Here is a 24,835-nt window from a genome sequence, read left to right on the forward strand (position 1 = left end):
TAATGATTAAAGATACTTTATTGTCTACTAATTACATTGATCACTGTTTTGCCACGTGCATGTCCTCCTTCCAACTTCAGAAAGGCCTCTGGTACTTCAGAAAATGAGAATACTTCATCAATAACTGGTTGAATCTACAGAATAAAGGAAAAAAAGTATAAAGTAATGTATCACCCTCACACTTCAAAACTGTATGAAGAAGGGGAGGAGGTTTCTTTATGGTATTTAGGACAGAACTTGCCATGCTGCCACGTAGCCACCAGCTTTTAAGATTTTTCAGGGATACCTCTGTATCCAGAAAGCTTTCTGCTGCTCTTTGCCCAAGTTTTAAAACACCTCTACTAGCACAGTTTGGAGCCCTTACCTGGAGCCTCTACCACTAATGTCACCATATAAGGCTCTAACTTCTACATCCTTTCAAAAATTGACACCGTGGTTTAATTTTTTGTTGTCCATAATGATATACTTACAGAAAGAACATTTTTTTCTCCTCAAATTTCTCTACCAGTTTTCTTGTTAAACTCAAGAATTCTCACAATGTCAGATCTTTTAAAGATACCTATAAATCTGAAGCCTGTCTGCATCAGTATATGGCTCAGTACCCTCAAAAGACCACAAATGAAGTACAAAAAAATGTCCACCAATGTTTATTGCTGAATCATTTAACTACACTTGAAAATTCAGCCACTGTGTATTCCAGGAGGCATAAATCATTATTAAGCCCAGCTTGCATCAGCTGCTATTTTGACATTAATTTTGTAGAGTGGCCTTCTGGATTGTTTTAGACTAATTTCTAATAACAGTTAAACTACTTATTCACTTTTCCCATTATTAACAAAGGAGCCTGAAACCCCTATAAGCATTTTCTTTAGATGTCATAGTGTACCAACAGAAGCAGAAGAAATGTCAGCTCTTCTGAAAAATATTTGTCACTGCTGGTCCAATGGAAGAGGTTATTTTCTACTGTCAAGTTCTGAGTCAGCATTCCAAGTGCCAAAATATGATTTGTCTCCAGAAGTACCTCTTACACCTCCTGCCAAAGATCTTCCTACCCTGAGATAGGTCCTTTACCTTGGATCCTATAACAGCAGCCCAGTGCATGTCCTTGCACTGATCCTAATCCTCTTATCAGAGGAAAAAATGACCAGTACATGAATCTGCAGCTAGGGCTTGCAGTGATGAAGATTTAAAGTACCAAAGATCCAAACCCACTATTTACAGTGCTAGAAGAAGATCCTTTTCACTTGTATCAGGGAAAAAATATCTTCTGCATTTTCTTTATATTAGGGTGAGCATGCATCCTCTCTTGTTGACTAAGCCAGAACTGGTAGTTTCTCTCTGCTGGCAGGATATGCATTGTGCTAGACAGAAAAGGAACTGCAGCAATAAGGACACAAACAATGTGCCAGCTTTGGAATGGTGCTGTCTTCCAAAAAGCTGCCTTGCTTTTACCACACAACAAAGGTTTTGCTTTCAGATATTCTCAGAACTGCTTAGAAGGTGAGTGTGCAGCACCATCAAGGGAATGTCTTCATACACACACTTTCCTAGCAACAGAGCTGATCACCTAGCACCCTCCCCAACAGCACAACAAATGCTCTGTGATAATTGTCCATGCTCAGGGAAGTCCTTTTCTTAGACTTCCTCGTTTCCTCTTCATTTATACATTGTGCCTTACCTTGATGTCCACTCCTTGCACTTAAATAACTACTGGCTTTGCTTATATGGTAACAGTAATCCAAGACATCAGTACTCTAACTTGCACCACAGTATCCCCTAATATCACATGATTTTCCTTTTTATTTTGTCAAGGGAAGCTTAGGCATAGTGTGAAACTTTACATGGCAGAAAATGAATGAACCCCTTCCAAAGAATGCATTAGAATTTGCAAACTAATCACTTTGAGAGCAACTGTGCAAATAAATATAGTCACCAAGTGCCTCAAAGTTGCCATGCAGCAAGGTACAAGGCTTAGTAATTTCTCTTGCTCTGCCTGGACAATGTCTGTAAACCAACCCCTAGCAAAAGGTGTAGCAAAACACAACTGAGGAACCACAAAGATAGCCCAATGTGGAAGAAATGCTGGATATAAATGAGCACGTTCAAGACAAACTCGTGTCTGGTCAGCATTCAGCAAAGAATGGAAATGTTGTCTTGGACATCAGCAAAGAGACATGGACTCAAGGCAGCAAAAACACTGAATTAGACAATGGTTTGGGGTAAACTGAGCATCTGAGTGCAGCTGCAGCTGCTGTGACCATCAGCAAGACAAACGTGCTGCTGATCAGTACTGACTGTTTCAAGGAAGACCAACCCTTGCTTTCATAGCAGATGCTTGGGAAAACACAGTTCGGGAACTTTGTTGAGCCAAGCACTTGTACAGTACTGATTGTTAGTGGCAGTTGTGTACAAAGCTGTGCTTCAATTAAGAGGGAAAAAAGAGATACAGAAACCCAGCCTGCTGGTGCATGGACACAGATGCCCTGACAAGGCAAAAGGCTCGGAGGAGAGGAAAAGTGTTCAGGGAAGAAAGCAGAGCAGCAGCACAAGGGATGTGAAGTTCAAGGGATTCCGGGGAAAGGCAGAAGTTAATTTCAGACACATGCAGCAACTGAGAAAACATGAACAAGACACTTCACTGTTCTGCTAATCCACAATCCCTTGCTCTAGGTTGCAACTTATAACTCTGACAGAGGTATGTTACATCCTCAGTCTGTTGGGTAGAGCTTAAAACATTGCATTTGGAAAAGTGGTGACGCAGTGATTCAGAGGAGCCCTGAATACAGCCTCACAGTTCAAAACACCATGTGTATTGCAGCCACATGCTCAAAGCTCATCTGCTACATTGATGTAACCTCTAGCTTCATTTAAATGCTGGCTTTAGGCAGTGCTATAGAGAGACATGAATACCAAACTGATGATCCTGGCAATCTAGAGCATTAAGCATTTTATCTGGCTGGCTGGACAGTCCCATTGTTAGAATAACCCTGAAAGGGCTGACCATGTTGCAGCACAGTGATTCACTCAGCCTTTACCATAATCCACTGACTAAGATAAAATTTCTTCCTGTGAACAGACAAGCAGGGGAACGTCTGCTGTTTGTTGAATATGTGATAATAAATGGAGATTAACTGGATAATAAAAACATTGCCTATTTACAGCCACGCATCAGTTCCTTGCCAGAGGACACCTATTTGTTCAGGGAAAAGGGATTAAACTAAAGTCTAGGAGAGAAAGGATTACACATACCCACATTGAAATGTTTATCTGAAAACAGATTGGGCCTGAAAGGTATTTTCTTCCTCTTCATTCTCTCCAGTGCAGGACATACTATAGCAATGAATCTCAGGTCTCTTGAAATGAACTCATGTGTTTGGAAAAATAAAAAGAGTAATCGTTGATGGTGATTAAGGCTATCCTACACACATCACAGAGGGGTGTCCCAGCCACTCCAGCTCTGAACGCAGTAGGCAGTGAACAGCACTGGCAGGAGTTGACTGGAAGCAGGAACACTCTTCTGCTCATGGCAAATTCAGGCTCACCCTTGGAGGTCCCACTTTCTGCGTAGCAAGGACACAGTTTTAGTTTATCAGAAGCGGACAAGTGAGAAAACATGAAAGGAAGGGAGAGGCTTCGACCCTCACAGTAGCAACAAGTGACTCCAGTAAGTGTGGAGCTTTTTCCTGCCACTGGAGGGAGAGCAAGATCCTTGAACGTCTCAGGAGAGCGACGAACTGAGCCCAAGCCTAGTTCACAGCGCAGAAGGACAAAAGTGACATCTCTCAAAGGACAGTGACAGTGCACTGGCTCTCTTCCAGTCTGCAAAGGATAGCCGTGTCAGAGCTGCCGAGCAGCCTTGCTTAGGAGAGTGCCTCCCTCCCAGCTGCTGCCTCCCTCCTTCCCATGCCTTGGTGAGGCTGCTCAGGCTCCCAAACATCAACCCTCCAGGAAAGGAACATGCACAGGCACAGAACAAAAGCTGGGATGCGCTCCACCAGACATCAAAGTCCTCCCGAGGGCTTGCCGTAATGGAAAAGACCTGCTTGCTGATTTGACTAGCTGAGTTAAAAGGCAAAGGTCATCTTCCTCCAGAAATTACCACCAGTCTTAAATGTGGTCCATGAGCACAAATGCACAGCTTTACAGTCTCCTTTGGTCATTAGTGAGTCTCTCATCAATGTCAACAAGAATTGTGAAGAGAAATCATTAAAAAGAATGGTCCTTGTCCTGGAACTAAACAATTGGTTATCCATTTGTTAATTTATTATCATTCTATGGGGAAAAAGATGCTGTTTTGGGACACTCCTACTTTAGCTGATCATCTTCCCTGCTGTAGTCATGTTCCATTCTCCCTGGATCGTAATCTCACTTTTTTCTTCTTTCTTTCTTCCCTTAAAATGGCATGCAACAATGTGTGCCAAGCCTCATATTGATTGCCAACAGCAAGTTCTAGGGTCAGCCCTCACTGAAGACAAAGAATGAAGTTCTTACCTTCTGCAACAGCTGGCTCGGGTCACATCTTGAACAGATAGCTTTGCAACTGCACAGTATCAGCATAGAATCGTAGGATGGTTTGGGTTGGAAAGGACCTTTACAGGCCATTCAGTCCTAATCCCCTGGCCATAGGCAGGGACACCTTCCATCAGACTGCTCAGAGCCTCATCTTTGAATGTTTTGTAAAAAGCTTTCCTTGCTCTTTTTAATCAACTTGTATTTCAGAGAATATGCACTTTCATCCACAAGCACATTAAAGGACAGCACATACATGATATTTCTGTCCCAAATACCTACGAGAAGTAAAACTGATCCAACAATACACTCACAACAAAAATGGCACTGCAGTGGTTAAGATGTGGGAATGGAAGGCAAGTGTTCCAGGGTCTAATCCCACAGCCTCTTATCAACAACTGTATTATCAGGTCTTACATGTTTGATTAATAAGCCAAAGTACATTCTTTAATATCAAATCTCTAACAGCAGCCCACAGGAGCTCATATACATCATGTACAATTACTAAAATGCTAGCAGACAAATCCCAGTTAAGCAGGCTATCAGGGTACAGTTCAGAGTGTAAAAAAGGCTTCAAAATCTCTTGTTTGTTAATCAGCCCTGGCAGAACAGCTTCTACAGAACACAATGAAGAGGAGTAAGAAAGTGGGACAGGCCCAGAACTGCAATGTGTGCCAGCCTAGCCCAAGCTTAAATCAGTAGAAATAAGGAAGATCCTTGGTTTAGTTACGTACTGGACCATGCTAAAAAACTGTTAACTAAAGGAAAGTGCGATTAATCTCTTCTAGAAACCCTGGTAAGGCACAGTCTTCGTAGTTGTACTGATATTTATGCTGGTAATTAAAGCAATCTAGATCAATGTTACCATGTACTTAAGACAGAACCAACTTTGGTACAGTTAAATATAAATACATATTTACATATGAAAGCATATGATATGTAGAGATTAGAAGATTAGTCCTGCACAATCCACATTTTCCCACTCTCAGCAAACTAAGCTCACACCAGACAAGGGCTGCCTTGTCTGCACTTCACCGCTGCACTAGGCACAATTCCCTCCTACACCTGGAGCTCAGAACACCAGGACTGACTTACCACACAATTTACAATTACATCAGGTTAAGGGAACACATCTGATTAAATGCCTGGTAGATGATGAGGAATTTTTTCCAGACCTCACAGTGATAAAAGTGAATTTGCATATTGAAACCCTATTTACCCACAGTATACAAAATTTCCATTGGTGCCCTTCACAGATACTTTAAGATGTATCATGCACACAGCTCAGTGCACATGCAAGCTACCATGTCCTAGAGGAAAAGGAGCGGGTATGTTTTAATAAAAATCATAGTGGCTTTTTTTTTTTTTTTTTTTTTTGTGGCCATGGCAAAAGGCAGATAGAGGTTCTTTTTGAAAGAGAAAGGGCAGAACAGAGCTTTTGGCAAGCCCTCCTTGGTCAATATCTCTGTGTTCTAGCCAACCAACCTGGCAAACAAATGCACTGCAACAGGAAAACACAAAATTAAAAGCAAAAAAAAAAAAAAGAAAAAAAAAAGCAAGCTTTGCAATTTAGCATGAAGGAAGATGGTCATCAGAACAAGCATGAGTGACAAAAGAGAGTGGGAAGAAGGACTGATCTCTAGTTAATTGAGACATTTAACTCTAGAAACCCTTACACTTAAGCACCCTAGTACAAGTTTTCAGAGAGACTAAAGCAGGTACCACACAAGGGCAAGTTCTCAGGTATCTTAGGATACCTGAGCATAGTCATAAAGTCTGGAATTACTGTAGAGAAGGCCACATCTATAGATGCCATGTTTGGAGAACATTCAAGGACTCAGTGTTGCATTCACTGTTTGATATTCATACAGCTGAAAGAAATGCAGCAATAGTGCAATAAGGGCCAGAGAAAAGGTTATTTGCAGAACTGTAACAAGATGAAGTGGAAACAAATCAACACACAGGTTAGGATACAGAGTCCAGAAGCTGTGATGACCTACATTAGCAGTAGGTGTAAGCCATCTTTAATCATGGTCATCCAAACAACTCTCAGAACCCATGGCATGTCAAAGTGGATGACCACAACCATCCATTTATGTTTTATTTACTTCCTGAATAGGAAAGACCATGAACAGAAGACAATTCAATTCCTCATTTTAACAAGGTATCTCAGAGCAAATCGCCAGAGGTGAATAAAGGGCATTAGCCCTCATTAGTAGATCAAAAAATTATGGTAGCAAAAGGTTATTTGATTTGTTCAGCATTGCACAAGAAGGCAGCAGCAGGGCCAAAGAACAGTCAGCATCCTGCCTTCTAAACCATAGCAGCAGGTGCTAAGTCCAAAGCACCTAGTGCCTTCAGCAAAATGTATAATCAACACTACTCACAAATTACATTCATATAGGCAGGCAGTTGTTCTTCCTATGCATGCCTGTGTTGGAACACCTATCTAAAAAGCAAGTATCAAAGAGAATGATCTATTAATTTCATGATTGGAGACTCTGTTTGCCTTTTAGCCTTCCTTCTGCAAAAACAACTTTGACCCATCAGCCCATCTGATGCAACAATGCTCTGAAGGAAACCAGTCACCAGAAATACTGCACACACACTTGTACTGCATTTAAATAGTACTGAATTTAAATGAAAATGTCACATTTCTGTTGGGCTGGATGTTAACCCACATCCTATTATGGTACTGCAGGAACACCCAACACACTCAGTGCTCCTGTTTGTGACACTAAGGAGTCTTCTGAGCCTGCTTTCCTCCACCATTCTTTAAAAAAGGCAAAGTAACGGCTCAGTTATGAGTTAGAGGCTTCTACCAACTTAAATACTTACATGAATTTGGCCTATTTTCAGCAAGGACTACATGACATGTCCTTAGGAAGAAAATGCTGGGCAAGCAGCAAAAACCAAAATTGTCAATGTTAAATCCACAACACTGACCACAAATACATCAAATTAATTCCTAACGAGCCTTTCAGCGATGATGCTTCACTGAACAGTGTGCCAGCAGATCTGTGTTCTGCATTAAAGGCTCTGGTGATTTCGGCTGTCTTAAGATGAGAATTGCAATTCACCAGGAACATTCTACCATGGAAAGAGATACAGAGCTTCTGACATGGGCTTCATCAACTCATTTGGTGGAGCCCACATTAAGCCAGTCCTTACTGGATCATAATTAACTACTGCAATTCAAACCACAATGGGGATTCTCCAGTACTTTAGAAAATAGACAGTCTCTCTAAAATTTGTCAAGGAAATACTGGGTATTCTCCATGCCCACAACTGTTGGAGCAGCCTCTCAACACCTCAGTCTTGCAATAGTCTCTTTGCAAGATGTCCATCTGCAAGGCACAGAAAACACCTCGTAAACTGAAAACGGCTCTACAATTCCTAGAACTGACTGATGTGCAGGTAAATTACACAAGGAAAATTATTCTCTTTCCTTGTACTACCATCTCATCAAATCTTCTCCTTCGCTTCCCCAATAAAGAAGGCTGTTAAAAGAACTCCTCCTCAGAGCAGACATTTTGCAAATCTCTGTTCCTTGCTGCAAAGATTATCCAGGTGAAATCTGAACAAAATTGCTTATTCTTCATCCACTGAAGGACTGAGAATCCTTTTGCTTTCACAAAGGAAGATGATGAACTCATCAAAACTAAAAATCTCTGTTGGTGCAGAAGGACTGTAAGGAGAAACATTGTTAAATCAAAATGATCTGTAAATGTTTCAGAGATATGCTCTTCAATGCTTCACTTACTGTAGCATATCTTTAAACCATCATTTCTTTAATTTCTTACATTTAATTCCCCCATATAATTTATTCCTGAAAAAAAAAACTCTCATTTTCAGGAGCTCTCTAATTGCTCTCTTACTCACTTCATACAATCTCAAAATTAAGATGTCTTTAATAGAAAATACTAAAATTTTAAAAAAGCCCTGCATTAGTCAGAAATATTCACTCAAAGGTAACAAGTTCAACTGCATGAGCTCAATTTGCTGGCTTCCCCAAGCTTCTTGATACATTTCCTTGCTTTCTGCTTTTTTTATTTCTCCTTTATTCTTTCCTATCCAAACACAAACATTTATTTTCACTTACTTATAGGAAATTTTGGTACAATTTCTCCAGTGATTCTCTCCTGCCTTTTTTCCCAAACACCTACTCTTCGGAACGGATAGTCTGTCCTCTTACGAGAACTCTTGTGTCTAAACAAGAAAGGTCATAGTCTTATTAATATCTGTCTAAATGGAACACAACTGGGTCTTATAAAATCCTGATGACAGCTCAGATGTTTACAACATTTCACAAAATAGAGTAAAATGCTGCTAGAATAATGACTCTGCAGACAGTCTGACATTAGGATGTGTTTTTGCACAGAGAACGAAAGACCAAGCAAACATCTTTGTCCTCATGATCATCTTACAACCAGAAGTACATCAGGACATTCATGTATGTATGACGTACATTTTAAGTGGCATTGCAGTTCACCTGTCCAGGTTATTAAGCAAAGAACACTGATTAAGCCCTATCTCTATTGCATAAACAGCTGTTTCCCAAGAGGCTTTTATGAGCATAGTCTGCATTTGTTTTGCATACAAGGTTGAAGCAGAACACAAAACAAATTGCAACTGGCTGACAACAGGACAAATGGTAGGAACAAAGACAAGGGCATTTCTTTTTCTTAGACACTAATAATTTAGCAGTGTGACTGAATGCAATCGTAGGATGAGGATTTTCTACAGCCTCTTTCTTGACCCCAGGATTATGCCTACAGCACTGGACATAATGCAAAGCAGATAATTTTTTATTCTTAGCAGCATCACTGAGGTGGCAAAACAGAAGCAATCAGGTCTTCAGTACAACAGCAGTTTATTGACTCTTTTCCAAACTCTGGAACATATTGCATACCAAAAAAGGGGGATCAACACTCAGACTTTGAGAGATCTAAATTTTACTAATATGCACAAATTTTGAGCAGAAGATGGCAGTTCACATACTGGAAATACCAGTAGTCATTACAGACTCCGCTTACTCTTCTGCTTATCTACCACAGAAAGATTAACAGCAGCTGTCCATATTCTCTACTCTTGGATAATTTCATGTTGCCAAAATTACCAAAGAGGACACTGCTGGGGCCTATCTCACCACACAATCTAAAACATAGGAAATCAACTGTTCACTCCCACAATATATTTGGTAACAAGCTCATAAACCTGAAAAGATCACAAAAGCAGACATACTCTGTCTTGGCTTTTCCCCCCAAGTCCATCAATATTCCCCAGAAGCTTATGATTGCTCACAATAGTCCAAGTCCCTATGCTGAACTAGCACAAACATCAGAATCTGCAGCACTGAAATAATGAAAAACAAGATTCTTGTCACCACTCTGCCAATGGAGATCATCTATTACCTGCAATAACCAGAATATACTAGTTCTGTGCAAACTACGGGCAGGATGCCCAACCATCCAGGCTAAGCAATTTTGAGTATGTAGATACACAGCCATGTTTATTCTGCCCAAAAGAACCAAGTGAGACCTCTTAAAACACAATTTTCATATAGCGTTCATATTCAATGATTCCCACTGGCAAAAACAAACAATCACTGGACATTACTCATTGTAATTTTGTAAGCTTTGTGTTTTTAAAAAGTATGCTCAAGAAGGACAGGGCAGAACAGTCTTAAACATGATGAACTAAATTCCATGCAAAAGGCAGATGATAGAAACTGGAACAAGTTGATTTTTAACCAGTTTTCCTTACCACGACTCATAAAATTTTATTTCTCAACAGTGAACTACACCATTTTTGGGTCCAAGGAGCATCTCTTTCAGCACAAACACCCAAGTAACCATTACTGACATACCTTTCCAGAATCAACCAGTTCTGCTATTTCATCCAAACTTGGGCCACTTGGCATAAAAAATGCCCACCGATAATGGACTCCTTTAAGGAGATGCTGCAAGAAAGATCACAAATCTATTAAAATATCATGAGAGCAAACTGGAATGGGAACTAAAATTAATGACAGAATCTCTGAAGAAGTAACTGAAGGAAAAGACATGGAAATTATATGCTAGTGTCTAAAAAAATGGCACCTAAGCATGTGGATTAAATGTACAGATCAGGATGTTGTGTTACCACAATAGGATCAGGGTGAATTGTGCATCTAATTGCACAAGTCAGCGAGTAGAGAAAAACAATTACCTTGTCTCTGCAGCTAGAAACAGCACTATTTGTTACATAAGAGAGGAATGGTGTTATCTGTTCATGTACACTCAAAATAGGGGTGAAATAAACCCAGCAATGTTATACTTCCACTTCAGTATCAGTGACTTCATTTTCCACCATAATATCTGCCAAAGTCATCGTTGTCCAACGAAAGATGGCAGCTCACACGAAAAGCATTTCGGGAAGATCTCACACACGCAAGTCAAGAGCATCTCCTCTGAGTAAGTCATTACAGAAAAAAAAGGCATCATCTGCCAAAGAGAGATGATCTTTATATACAGCATAGAATCCTCTTCATCATGGAAACACCCACACTGAGAAATAATATTAAATTATTTCTTCCCCACCTTTTCATTTTGTCTTTGGGCTTTCTTGAGAAGGTACTGCTGCAGGACTTAAAATCCCTTTCAGCCAAGCCTTTGCAGGAATACCATAGCAACTGCTTAAAAAGCATTCATTTGGAGAGCAAGTACACAAGCATAGGGAAGAAAGAGAAAAGTTCTAAAAAGCCCCACTGATCTTGCCACTGGCAGAATGTTTTAAGATCCATTTATGAAAACTAGAAAAATCAGTATCACCATCTAGACACATGAACATGAAAGAGATGAAAGACTTCCCAGCCACCCCTGACCATGCTTATTACTCTCTGGTGCTGGAACAGGATGAAGAGAATCACTCATGGAACAATGTTCTGAGAGAAAGCCTGACCAGCCTAAAGCAAGTAACAAAACTGCCCTCACTTCAGTGAGGCAGAGATTTGCTGTGTTTACTATGAAACGCTGGCTGTCAGCAGGACTCATTAGGGAAGCCACATGGAAAAGGCCACAATGGAAAGCACAATAAGGAATCAAACTTCAAAGCTCCCCAAACTACTACATACACCCAGAAGCACCACCCCAACACATTTCAGTGCAAGAAAGAAAGAAAGAAAGAATAGTATACTTAATGACATATGAGGACAATGCAACAGCTGCCTTTCCATGAGCTCTGTGACTGACATCCAAGCCACAGAAGTAGTCACTAAAGTACTACAAAATATAAAAGTACATAAGATTTTGTCAAATACCTTTAGAGTTTTGGAACCAACAGTGACTCCTGTTTGCAACATGCCATCAGCCACTCCAAGTTTGTCCATATTGATCAGGAAAGGTGTCACTAAAGTAACATATGTTGCTCCTGACCATTTCTTCAAGAGATCTAGTGCCCACTTCTCTGTAGATCCACCAACATTATCTAGGATAAAATCAAACCTGCAGACAAAGAACAGGTTTAAAATCCTGAGATGGGAAAAATAACTTCATTGTAATTAAGCTAATGAATAGCAGGAATCAGCTATACTTCACATTTTTACATGTCACTGCAATGCAAAAAAGAAAATCAGCCTGCAAGGTAGCAGTAAGAAAGTCCCAAGACTTCAGAAAAGCCCCAGCTTAATGTACAATGGGATTTAAATTTACAGGTTATTGCCTATTCACTGTGCAGCAGACACAGGCTATTTATAAAGTACAATTAAACTCCAAAAAGCAAACTTAGATGCACAACTACATTCTGTACTTTCTTAAAGTCTTGTACAGCTCTATCTCTTCAGCCCTCCCACAGAAACTACAGGAACAGTTATGAGCTCTAGCACTGAACAATATGGTATGTACATGTAAAAACTAGTCTGGACTCATGCCCTCAACTAGGAACAGCTCTTGTACATGCTGTACTCAATGAAAGTCAGTTTGAGTGGCTAAAATTATGTAAACAAATTATTATACTAACCCTTATTTCCTCACATCTTTTCTGTGACCCAGTTCTCAGCTTCACTTCTCCAAGTTTGTTTTTTTTTGACCTCCTTATTTATTTAGGGGCCATTTTACCTCTCCTGACAGCCCTTTTCTTCACGTGTATGTATTTAACATTGAACCTAACAATGCAAAGGATCTAAAACCTTCCCCCCATGGAATGGGTATATGCAGCCTCTGGCAAAAAGCCACAGTTTCAGTGTTCCTTCTCATTATAATACCAGCATGTGAGCCTGTAAAGGCTGAATAGGGCAATAGGGAGCTATGCACCTGTTCTGTTAAATGCACAACTCATTCTCATTCTCATCTGTAAATTTCCAGCAATCTGCAGATTGCAAGAGATATGTATATACACATATCTCTAATCTAAATAATCTACAAATATGAGAGAAAATACTTTATGCATATTAAATAGAAAAGTCCTTATTTCTCTGGAATGTCGGTTTTCCTGCCTGTCTTCCAAGAGTGTGATTTCATGTTTAAAGTTCAGTTCATGTAACACTTAGCTGCCAACAAGAGAAGATCATGAAAACAAATGCTCTGGAAAGAGTAGCTGACTGTGGGTTCTGAAGAGTCAGTACAACTGCAATGGGGAGGGAAGCAGGAACATCCCACTCAGTAGAGCTGACTGATCAGCCTAGTTGCATCATTAAACTGCACCCCAAGACACTGTTGTTGATGTCTCTTAGCAAGGGTCACTTGCTAGAATGGGTGTTTAGCATTTGAAGTGTTCAGAAAGGCAAATTTTGCACCAATTGCGAAGTCCATCCTGCTGTACAGACAGTGTCACTGCCCTCACAACTCCCCTCAGGCCTGCTGATAATCATACTGCAGTTAAAGGGCACGTGGCTTCTTAGCACAGTTACCGGTAGAATTCTTCCACAGATCAAGCAGCTTCTATTTCCCCTCCCAGAAAGTTAACTCAATCTAGCTAAAAAGAGCAATGTAAATACCATATTCAAATACAAGTCACAGTAGACTACATTTAAACAGATGGAAAGATGACAAAAGCAAAAAGTACTTCTGTTCTAGAGAAAAATCTCAGGCTAGTTTAAACATAGCTGCTGTGACAAGATAAATGTGATTGTTTTTCAGAGGCAGCGGTATCCAATGTTACAGATTAGAAATTTACTCCCAGTTGAGTTGCACAGTGACAAGTCACTACTTTTTCATTATATAGTTCTTTCCTCTACAAGATCAATTTTATATTTACCAGCTTCACTCAGGACTTCATAGATTTCTTTCAATTTATTTATGCATTGTATATTCTCCAAGATACTTGGATGGAAGCTACAAAACTGTTCGTATTACAATCACTGAAGAGAACCACATGGAAGTGAGCTTGTCCCCCAATTAACTGGCTTAGTGTTACAATGAAATCTGTCTTGCGCATACTCACTTGCAAACTGCATTAAAAAAGGTGAATCTGCTTTACAAAATAATGCTTTAGAAATGAGGAAAAATTTAGGGAGTTCTGGTAGAGTCAAGCAATCAAAAAGCAGAAGGTCTGACCACCAACTCCTTCATCTCAGGATTAAAGCAACACAAACACTCACAAGGGTAATGTTTTAAGCTGATCTTCCAGATTTCCAGATTTATAATCAATCACATCATCTGCTCCAAGCTTTTTCACCAGTGTGCTGGCATCATGAGAGCAAACTGCTGTCACGTGAGCATCCCAGGCCTTCATTAGCTAAAAACAAGTATAAAAAAAAAGAAGTCCAAAGATTAAAATTTAGTAAAATATTGAGAACAACTTAAAAAGCTGAAGTATTATAGTCTCATTATATTTATATAACAAATGAGCACCTTTAATAGGGACTAGAGAGACTGTTCCAATACAGGCTAATTTCTCACAAATCCCACAGACAAAATAATGGCTAGAATTTATCAATATTTAAGGCGGTTGTGGGAAGGGAGGAGTTGGTGTGAAGAAAAGAGTGTGGGGGTTTTTTAATGCCACTGAAAGATAGCAGGTCTCATGAAAAATAAGGCTCTCAGTTTGCCATCTGTATGTTTAGTCTACCAGCTAAACATACACCAAGAGATACTGTCCAAGTTGCCAATCTACCAAACTGGCACCAGATGTACCATTAAATATTATTAAATATGCCCTTTAAGTATTTCATATTAGTGCAAATAGGTTAAGTACTAGTAAAAAGAAAAATAAGGAAGTAAACATAGGGACAGTATCAGGTTATTGTCTACTCCAAAAGCTACAGAAAAGGACTTTTACTAGTTATTTATCTCTTTTTGCACCTCATTTTTTTCATTCACAGTAACACTTTTTACCTTTATTCCAGGTTAATTAACTTAATTCATCCAAAATTGATCAGTTGGCTCGTCAGCCTTTCATACTGAAAGTCGTCACCTGCTTTATCATAGATGAGGCAAATAGCATACTACAAAAAAAATTCTGCTGTAAACCTCTTTAAAACCACTATGCTTATGGCCTAGTAACATGGAAAGCAGTGATGCAATCACCCAGCTTCTGTAACTTTTTATAATCTTGAGAGAAAGATTTTTCAGCATGAGATGATAGTAATTAGAATCAAAACTCCCAAATTAACTGAGAGCATGAAAGAGGATGTTCCACAACTAATGAAGCAACAAAAGAGCATGTTGACTTTCCAAAGTTTAGAGCTGCTAGAACAGACAGACAAAAGGGTAGCAGGGCAAATACAGTGAGGGAAAGTAAATTTAAGCCTCTGTGCTTTACAGCCACTGCACACAAAAGCCTGATGGCCTCTCACACCATTTGACCAACTACAGTAGTTGTGGTAGGTGACATTCTCCATCAGTTTTCCTACTGATACACTAAGTTGTGCTCATGTTTATAGCACAGAGCTGAATGAAAGATAATGAGAACAGGAGACATATTTCAAGTTACACCAATCAAGAAATTTCTGCAACCAAATTGTGAAATGTGATCTTACACACAACTCCTTTCTTTGAAAGTCCCTGCTTCCTACTATAAAATAACACAACATTATAAATGGAAAGCAATAAATTTGAAAATACTTTACTTTTGGAAATGTAAATCATCTCGATCAGGCACACTGATCAGTAGCTTGCTATTTCTCTATTCCTTCTCTCAATTCCCTTCTGTTAGTTTTTTTCATACTAAAACACTTGAATATTCATCCTGGGCATGCTGGATAATATTACCTGTACAGCAAATGTACCAACTCCTCCTGAAGCTCCTAATATTAATATTCTGTAAGAGAAAATTAAAATATATTTAATAGTTCTTTAAATAAACTCTGGAGTAACTATGTATTCTGATGTTTTTTACACATCTCTGACACTGAATTATTTTTACCAAAAGACTGGTTTTGTCATTCAATGTCAGTTGAGAGTGGTTAACTATTCAGATAGGCAAAAATGTGACTTAACATTGCTGATCATGTGTCCTGTGCCAAAAACATTATCTCAGCACAGCCAAAGAAACTTCCTCATGTGTGCTCTCCACTAAATGCAGGCAGTGGAGCTGTCAGGTAGCAGCACTTATGTCACTCAAAAACCCTGTGCCTGTCCTCATTTTCCCAGACATAATTGTTTGGTTTGGGACAAAATCAATTAAGAGTCCTTTCTGTCTCCTAGACTCCACTGTCATATCTCCTACAGAAAAAAATCCAATTCACCAGCATTTTACATAAATCATTCTTATCTAAGTGAAAAAGTAGTTTAGTATCACATTATTTAAGGAGGCTGTGAACTGCAGAACATATGGAACATAATTTTCCCATACTGCATAATGTTTATATAAAAGAGAAAAATACAGTGAAGTACTCTCACCACTAACAAGTTTAATTTCTATTAAATTAAGATAGGTATAATTTTCTTTAGGAAAAAAAGCAGTAGAATTTTTCTAGTTCCTTCCAGTACATCTCAACAAGACCCTGTAAACCCAGCTTGTGGGAACTGGCACGCAAGCAAGAAAATGAAAGAGTATACTGCCAAATTATTAGCAATTGAGAGTTCATTTTAATTGCTAACCCAAAATTTCAAAAAAATTAATAAAGTTTACTTGTGTGAGGACCTTACTGCTAGAAGCCTAATTACTGTTCAAAAATTTCATCCAAATATTTTATTAAATAACTAAACATCAGAAAGTGAATTAGTAAGAAAAGCTTGCAGCTCAAATTGTAAACAGTGCTTTGACTTTGGATCCATTTGCTAATTCTACGACAAAAAGAAGATCCAAGATGAAGTCCTGGCACAGAATTGGGGACATCATGTTTTTCAGAGCTTCTGTTTGCCAGAAAAATCTCAGAATCTTCAGAAGCTGGTAAAATTCCTGTTTTAAATCTCACAGTAAAAGATGTTGAAGGAAATTGCTTTTTGCAGTACAAAACTGTACTATACAATCTGGACTCTCGGTTTACAAAAGTTCTTTGAAGTAGCTTAAGAGACTTGGCTTTGGTCACACTATCCATTTCAAAATGCTCCTTTTGTAAGTGATCAGATTCTGTTCCCTTCCATTTCACTGATCCAAGCTGCAAAATTCAGATTAAGAATATGAAACCACAATACCACAAAGCCTGCAGCTTTCAAATCTGCCAAAATGTGCTTATCCTCAGAACCAGGCTTCTAACGACAGATGCCTGGAGCAACATGCATATTTTGACTTCAGTATACTTGAAAATGCTCTGGGATCCTGCACTCAAGATACTGGGTTAAACCCATCTTCATCCTTAAAAAGGACAGTCAAAAATTAAATCCTTTCAAAAAAACCTTTTCCATTTCACTCCTTAGTTAAAAAGGACACTTCTACTACATATCTGGGGGAAAGCTGTCATCTTAAAATGTACAATTTGCTCAAATGATTTTGGTAACATTTTCAGTTTGGGGAGCAGCATGGCTAGGACTTTTTTTAATTTTCCCCTTCAATAAAAGCCCTCAGGATTCCTTCAGGTAGAAATACCTTCCAGATTCAGTTTGTTCCTATGTTACATGGGCCATTTTCTGCCACATCTTCCAATTATTAAAACTCTCTCCACACACTGTGACTTCAAGAAAGCCCTTCATTTCTCAGACAAACTACATCTGCACAGGAGATTCATGTCCATGTGCAGCAGCTCAACAGCACTGACAACAGCAAGACACACAAGTAAGAGGGGGAATGTTTGAAGGTGCAGGACCTGTTAGGACAGTACTGAATGACAGATGGTGGCAACTGCCAAAGCAGGAACAGTTTTGTTTGTACTGCCTCAGGAAAACACAGCCAGGAGAAAACACATCATAGAAACTACCTGTTTTCACTGCAAGGGTGAACTTAGGAGTAAACTAATATACAAGTATGTGCACCAGAGACCAAATTAACAAATCTTCTGACTTGGACAGAGATCCAAAAGAACCAATTCTTTCAAAAGAATAAAGAGAACATTTGTATCCCAGGCTTTCCCCCCTTCTGACAGAGGCACAACATTCACCAAGCCCTCCATGGGGCTCCAGCAGTTCAAATGATCATAGGGAGCAGATCTCTCCAAATAAGCACACCACGAGATTTGAAAGTTTAGCCCATCTCCCTGGGCCCTGCTTGGAGCTATGGTGTGGTCAGAAACGAGCACCAGAGAGGGAGGACCTGTTTCAGCTGTGTACACCCCCCACCCAGAACATGCAGAAGGTGGGGACTGAGTGTACAGATCAAGGACTAATGTTTTCTCCAGATTATAAACAATTAAAAATTTTCAGTTACTGAGTTACACACAAGGTAACAATTGAATGAATGCATCAATTTTATATATCTGTAAAATTAATGTATTTATTGAGTAAATATATCAACTTTATTTAGATATAGAATTATATTTCATTTGATTATGCCAACAAAATGTCCTCAAGAAATTTATTCCTGGATCAAGCAGTGTTTACCCTCTCAAGAAGTTTTACAACCTACACTCAATTTCAACTTCTCAACAGACAAAATGATGAAATAACACACAGACTTTGAAAAAAAAATTTTCTTGGGGTGTTATACCATCCAAATTTTCACTGTAACCATATAGACCAGGAGTCTACGTTTGGTAGCTTACATTAACAGAATCCAGCATCTCTGCCCAATATAGATGCAAGTCTAAGATATTGCCTCTGTATTTACATAAAGAGTTTCACTTAAAAGCAATGTAAGCACTTTGAATAACTTCTCAAACTGTCAGGTTTGTTTATGTCATGCATTTTTTGAATACGGAAAGTAAGATATTTAACAGCTAGTGTTGAACAACCATAACCCCTTTCTACTGAAACAGGTCAGTGGCACATATGAGAAGCTCCAGGTATCCACAGAGAACTTCAACAAAACACAGTTATTTTGAACATTTAGGATAGTAAGAACATTTAAACTTCTACAAGAATATTGACATTAATTAGAGTGGTATAGAATAAAAGCTATGGAAAAATGACTGGAATTGCAGGAGGGTTCACAAACAATGGGAGCACACTTCAGGAAACTTGTAAAAACATAACCTGTGAAAGCATGTGCAGATGGAACAGATAATCTCTCAGATCAATGCACTGCCAGAACTGGACTAACAGCAAGCGTTTCTGGTTAGCCCACACTAATGCCTTGAAAGAGGCAAAGAAAAATCTCGCTGCTTTTAAGATGTCTTAACATTGCACTAAAGCACCAGTGAAGTAGCTTTCATCAAGGAATACATCTGCTTTGCCAAAATAAGACGTTTTTGTGTGCATGTACACCCTTCTACATAGCTATTTACCTACAACTACAGGAGACAAAAAGACTGACATAAAATCACACATGTAGGTAACTTCTCACCAAGTACAGGATCTAAAGAAATTAGGAAACATGGCGTAAATTGTCGTATTTTTAAATTATTACCCTGAGAGTTCATTGAATATTATTTTGCACAACCTTTTCAATGCATTTTAAACATTTTCTTACAAGTAATATTTCAGGGGAAAAAAGATACTATCACATAAGTCATTCACTGCTGGTTTTACAATTCAAAATTTATAGACAGGAAATATAATATTTTAAAGTACATTAAAATGGGTTTCTTGCTGACAGCATAATTAAAAATTTATTTGGAACATGAAAGTAAATATTAAATCTAAAGACACATTACAAATCCAGTTTCAATTTTACTGTTAACAATCTAAACACTTACTGAAGATTGGAAAGACAAATACATCCAGCCTATCAGCGTATCTTTAGGTTAATTCTAGTTACATGTGAAAATTAAGATAATAAAAAGTCTAAATACTGAAAAATAAAAAGGTGATCTTATCTAGAATTGTATTACTAGCTGGAAGTTAATTACAATGAAGTCTCTTTCAAACACCCTTAAAGTTTGCATTTTCATCTCAAAACATTATTTATCTATAAAAAAAACAATTACTCAATATTTTCATGATGAAGTTCACTGTGACACATGAATGACCACTCACTTGATTGTCTTCTAGAGACATGGGTGAAAAATTTAAATCGATACAGAGTCCTTTGCAACGTGCTGCATTACAAAGTATCAGCCAAGATAAGAGGTCAGGCATCCAGACTCCTGCTGCCCAGTAATTACTTTATGACCTAAACCGGTGATGCAGCATAGTAATTTTAACTACTGTTTTTCAACCCCCATAGTTTTACTTCTGTCCTTATTTCCATTCTGAAGATTTTGCTATCTATTTACCCAACATCCAAAGGTCAAAATAACTGAAAATTTCAATTATCAGGAGAAAAATGGTATTTGCTCCAATATTTCACTGCATTTTTCCTCATCTGCCATTGTCAGATCAACAGACTGATAAACAAAGTCATTTTTTCTATTTGACTGGCTGCTCGCCTTGTACGTTCTCCTTTTCTTGTCCGCATTCCTGACCTCATCAAAGTTCTGGCCTGCAGGTCAAATAAGAGTCAGTCACCTGCTCATTTTTCTCTAAAAAGCTGGAAAACCAGTCTGCTCCAAATGGCCCATGCATGCAGGAAGTGAGTGAACCACATCTCTGTCCTTGAGAGGGCTTTTTGTGAGCTGCCAGTATAACTCAGAGGATATTACAATTGGCTAGCTGTCTTAACAGGAAGAAAGGCAAAGTCCCTACAAATTCCTGGAGATAGCATCCTCAAATTCTCTACACAGACCACACATTAGATATACATGGGATTATGATAGAATCATAGAAGAGCCTGGGTTGGATGGGATCTCAAAGATCATCCAGCTCTAAATGCCCTGCTGTGGACAGAGACACCCTCCACTGGGGCAGGCTGCCCAGAGCTCCACCCAACATGGCCTTAAGTATTTCCACTTGTGGATGTGTGGGTATCCACAACTTCTCCGGGCATTTTTTATCTCTATATAGGGACCTCATCTGAGCCTTCCTCTAAAGAAGCCTCTCTCAGCAGCTGTGTAGACAGAATCCATCATCCTCAGACAGCTGATCCTTAGGAATGTCACGGTATAACAGTCTTTATTGCTGCTGGACTTGTCTTAGAAGCAGCTCATCTATATAAAAATGAAGAACTTTAGTTTTAGCACCAGAACTGATTACTTACCTTTTCCCACTACAATTACTTTGGTTCAGTCCTCCCACTTGGTTAAGTGCAGACCACGCAGTGAGACCAACATATGGTAAGGCAGCAGCTTCTGTGTGACTGAGAGACTTTGGCTTAAAAGATACCTGAAATAAAATCATTACTAAGTCACACAGCATCTCCTATGTGACACTGAAATACTTAAAAAAGCTTTACTGAATTGCAGATTGTGTATTGCACATTTTCAGCCATCTTTAACACTAGCTGGAGTATAAATCAATCCAAGCACTAAGAAATAAAGTTACTTAGATACTGAAGAAGAAAAATGCCAGTCTTTACAACTTTGAGGTTTTGTTAGCCAGAGTTTTGGAAGTTTACCTCATTTCCACTAGCTACCACGAACTCTGACAGAGTGCCTTGTTTCCATGGGGGAATTGCTGCCCACACCTAAAACCAAACAGGAAACAACTATCAATTTTTGTACCTTTGCACACAATGGATGTACACAGAAGTTTCCTTTGTTACGGAAATCTTTTTTCTAATTCACAGAATGTCTTCACTGTTTATCAGAAACCAGTTTTGGCTTATTTTACACACAAAAAAAACTTCACAAAACTGACTAAATGTAGGACTGGAGGGCTATGTAAATAAATTGTACCATTGCATTGTGTATAAGACACAATTTTCAACTGCCCCCATACTACTCCCATGCCAGGAAAGCCCAGATTAGAGGGGTGAGGATGGTGCAGAATCAGGATTTGCTTAGCTAAAACTGGTGAAACGTGAAAGCAACTGATGAAGGTGAAAGCAAACAGTATTGGTATTTCTGTGGGCACCCATGAAGTACTTCTTGGGTTGAGCCAAAGTTCCTACTCCAAGTTACTCAAGAAAAATAAAAACAAATCCCTTCTCATTAGAATTCTACTTTCAATTAAAAACGAATTGGCACTTTGAGCGTGCACTTATAAACAAACAAATTCCACTCTTGCTACTGCTGCAATGGTCCAAAAACTAAAACACAGAAAGGAAATTAACTTGCAGAAACAAGTCTGAAAGACCATCTTTTCCAGAGAAAAAAACAAAGGGAAGAAAGTATTCCAGGAATTTACTGCCAGATAGGCCTTACTAAGAATGTAACAGCATTAAAAAAAAATTAAGATGAGAATGAATGCTGAACATCTCATAGTATATTTTAACTATACATTTTGGGGAAAAAAAAAAAAAAAGAGATTGGTGGTTTCACCTCATCTCCAGGTTTGAAATAAGACACACCCAGTCCACATTCCATAACAACACCAGAGACATCTCGACCAAGCGTTAGAGGAAATTCAGTCTCGCCTGCTTTGAGTTTCAGGGGATCCCGCTTCATATTTAACGCAGTTGCACCATAACCACCTGCAAAACATGGAATCAATCACAACACACCACAATTGAATGCTCATTTATTAATTGTGCAATTCCAATTAAAAAGCATTGTCATCCATAAAGTGCCTCATTTCTGTTATAACTGAAGCACGCAAAAAAATCTGCAATATTTCACACTTTTACAGATTTTAGAAATAAAGAGCAAGTGCAAAAAATAATAAGGCATATCTCCTAAGATGAGTAACCTGGACTTCTATCCAGTAAGCACAGACAAATGCTGTGAAGTCTCAGAGTTACCCATCTAATAACAGTGCCCAGCCTAAACATAGCCTGCATTTGGGCAGGTATACCCACTCAAGTGTTGGGATAAGTCCACCTAAGGGCCCTATCATGCCAGAAGGTGTCTTAACAGGAATCCTCAGATAGGAAATGTCCCATCACCAAACCCCTAACTATATGCAAAGATTTTTTAAAATTCATTTATTAGAGACACAAAACACAGATTAGAGCTCTGTCAGCAGACTTCCTGCTATTTGCCAATTCTACTGCATCTGATTTGATATGAAAGCACTTCTACACAGGAAATATAAGGTATTCTACTACCACAATTTCCTTCTTGTGTTTCAAACCCAGAAACTGGGAAAGAAAATCTGATTGACTGTGTCAAATACAAAGAGCCAGCCAGTGAGAGTGACAGATTTCCTGGGCGGGATAACAGCACGTCCCCAGATGCCAATTCAGGATGGGCATGCCAATGAACACCAGGGTTTGCCTTAGGTCGCACATGCCGACTTGGCAGCAACTTGGACCTCCAGCCCCATTCACCGCAAGGAGATGGGAAAAGCCAGCATCACTTAGGGGGAATGCTGCTCCTTGGCCGGGCGTCCCTCGGTCGAGAGCAGCACCACAATCACTCAATTAGGAGTTCACCCTCGCAACACACACGCACACTCTTGTCAGTGGCTTTTTGCATCGTTCTTCCCTGAGAACCTGAAACAAGGTTGAGTTTCCAAGAGGCGGCGGTTTCCCACAGGGCTCGGGAAACACGTGTGCTGAGGCAGCCCCGGACAGTGCGGGACAGGACGGTGCCCCGGCACCACTCGGGCCGCAGCGCAGCCCCTGCCATCCCGGCAGCCCGCCGGGCTCCGCACTTACTTCTCATGCTGAGGTCGATGGGGTTCAGGCTCGCAGCGTGAACCTTAATGATGACCTCGTTCGGGAAGTGTATGATGGGGAACATCATCTCCCTGGTGAAGCGCAGCACCTCGTTGCTGCCGTACCGGTCTATGACCCAGCTGGGCATGGCGACCCGCGCCCGCGGAGAGACGCGGAGCCCGCGGGCCCCTGCCCGCCCGTTCGCCCAGCGCAGCGCCCGCCCGCCCGCCGCTCCCCACGACAGCATAGCCAGGGCAGCCGGGCCGGGCCGGGCCGGGCCGCGGGTTCGGGATGGGGGTCGGGATAAGGACCAGATCGGGATCGGGCCGGGTCGCCACGGCGCGCCTCAGCGCTCAGCCCGGCGGCCCCCGCAGCCAATGGGCGGCCGCCTTCTTGGCCGCCCTGCCAATAGTGCCGCGGCGTGTTGCGGCAAGATGGCGGCGCGCGGCCGCCGCGCCGGGGGAAGGTGAGGGTCGTTCGGCGGGCGTGAGGAGGCGGCGACGGGCAGGGGGAGCCATGCTGCGCACCTCTCTCCGACAGGTGAGTGGGGTTTGTCCACCTGCTGAGGATGCCAAAGAGCGGGGTAGGGGTGTCGAGGAGGGGGGCGGGTTCGCAAGGTGACTCGGGTCCCCTGGTGTCTCCCTTACCGGGGCGGCCCGGGAGAGCGCTTCCAGTGGGCTCCTTCCCTCAGCGGGCATGGCGCGTTCTTCCCGTTCCGCCCCGGCGCGGCCTCTGTCCCCCGGCTGCCCCGAATGACGGGCTGCGCTCTCAGGTGTCGGCGGCGTTGAAGGACGGACGAGTCACTCCCACGGAGCTCTGCCAGCGATGTCTGGCCCTCATCAAAACCACCAAGTTTCTGAATGCATACATTACCGTAGCGGAAGAGACCGCTTTGAAGCAGGCTGAAGAATCAGAGAAAAGATATAAAAGAGGTATGTTGGTTTGTAAGTAATGTCAGTCCTTAAAAAACTGCTGTGGAGGAGCTCTTTGTGTTAAACGAAGCAGCTTCGCTTTTTAAAGGGGATGTCTTGGCTTGTCTGATTGTTGGGGGATGAGGCTCACGCTTGAGGTTTCCGTGGGTGCTCGTGGACATACACTTGGCACTCAGGAGAGTATTTAGGCCAAAAAACAGAGGGAGAACCTGGACTGAACAAGGCACTTGTTAAATAGGCTCTGTGCCTCTTGGGCAACACTGCTGCTTGGTGTCTGCTGCTTCTTTGCCTCAGCAGTTCATTTAGAATATGTAGCCAACAGGTGCTACGAATAGGCAAATGCAGTGGTCATTCACAGGCCTCCAGGC

At 40.5% G+C, this 24,835-nt stretch overlaps 2 protein-coding genes across 5 annotated transcripts in view; one reads left to right on the top strand and one right to left on the bottom strand.

Annotated features, from left to right (window-relative positions):
* RTN4IP1 (reticulon 4 interacting protein 1) lies at positions 1–24,321 on the bottom strand. Of its 4 annotated transcripts, none has more exons than XM_072926747.1 (9): positions 24,183–24,321; positions 22,259–22,410; positions 21,394–21,462; positions 21,037–21,161; positions 15,699–15,747; positions 14,087–14,223; positions 11,810–11,993; positions 10,379–10,471; positions 1–134 (listed from the first exon to the last, which is right to left on the bottom strand). In XM_072926747.1, exons 2-9 carry the CDS (start codon positions 22,382–22,384, stop codon positions 18–20), a joined length of 900 nt encoding a protein of 299 aa, XP_072782848.1. In that variant the 5' UTR covers positions 22,385–22,410; positions 24,183–24,321; the 3' UTR covers positions 1–17. The 4 variants fall into 4 exon arrangements, with proteins under 4 accessions (XP_072782848.1, XP_072782847.1, XP_002193382.4 ...); XM_072926746.1 differs by having other exon boundaries at positions 24,063–24,192; XM_002193346.7 differs by lacking the exon at positions 24,183–24,321 and adding an exon at positions 23,536–23,782.
* The window catches only part of QRSL1 (glutaminyl-tRNA amidotransferase subunit QRSL1), an 11,873-nt gene continuing 10,864 nt past the window's right edge, over positions 23,827–24,835 (top strand). The window contains exons 1-2 of the mRNA XM_002195889.7: positions 23,827–24,075; positions 24,308–24,467. Of these exons, the coding sequence (XP_002195925.4) occupies positions 23,827–24,075; positions 24,308–24,467 (409 nt within the window). The remainder of the gene's footprint in view (positions 24,076–24,307; positions 24,468–24,835) is intronic.

The sequence above is a fragment of the Taeniopygia guttata genome, chromosome 3, assembly GCF_048771995.1.
Source record: "Taeniopygia guttata chromosome 3, bTaeGut7.mat, whole genome shotgun sequence".
Lineage (NCBI taxonomy): Eukaryota > Metazoa > Chordata > Aves > Passeriformes > Estrildidae > Taeniopygia > Taeniopygia guttata.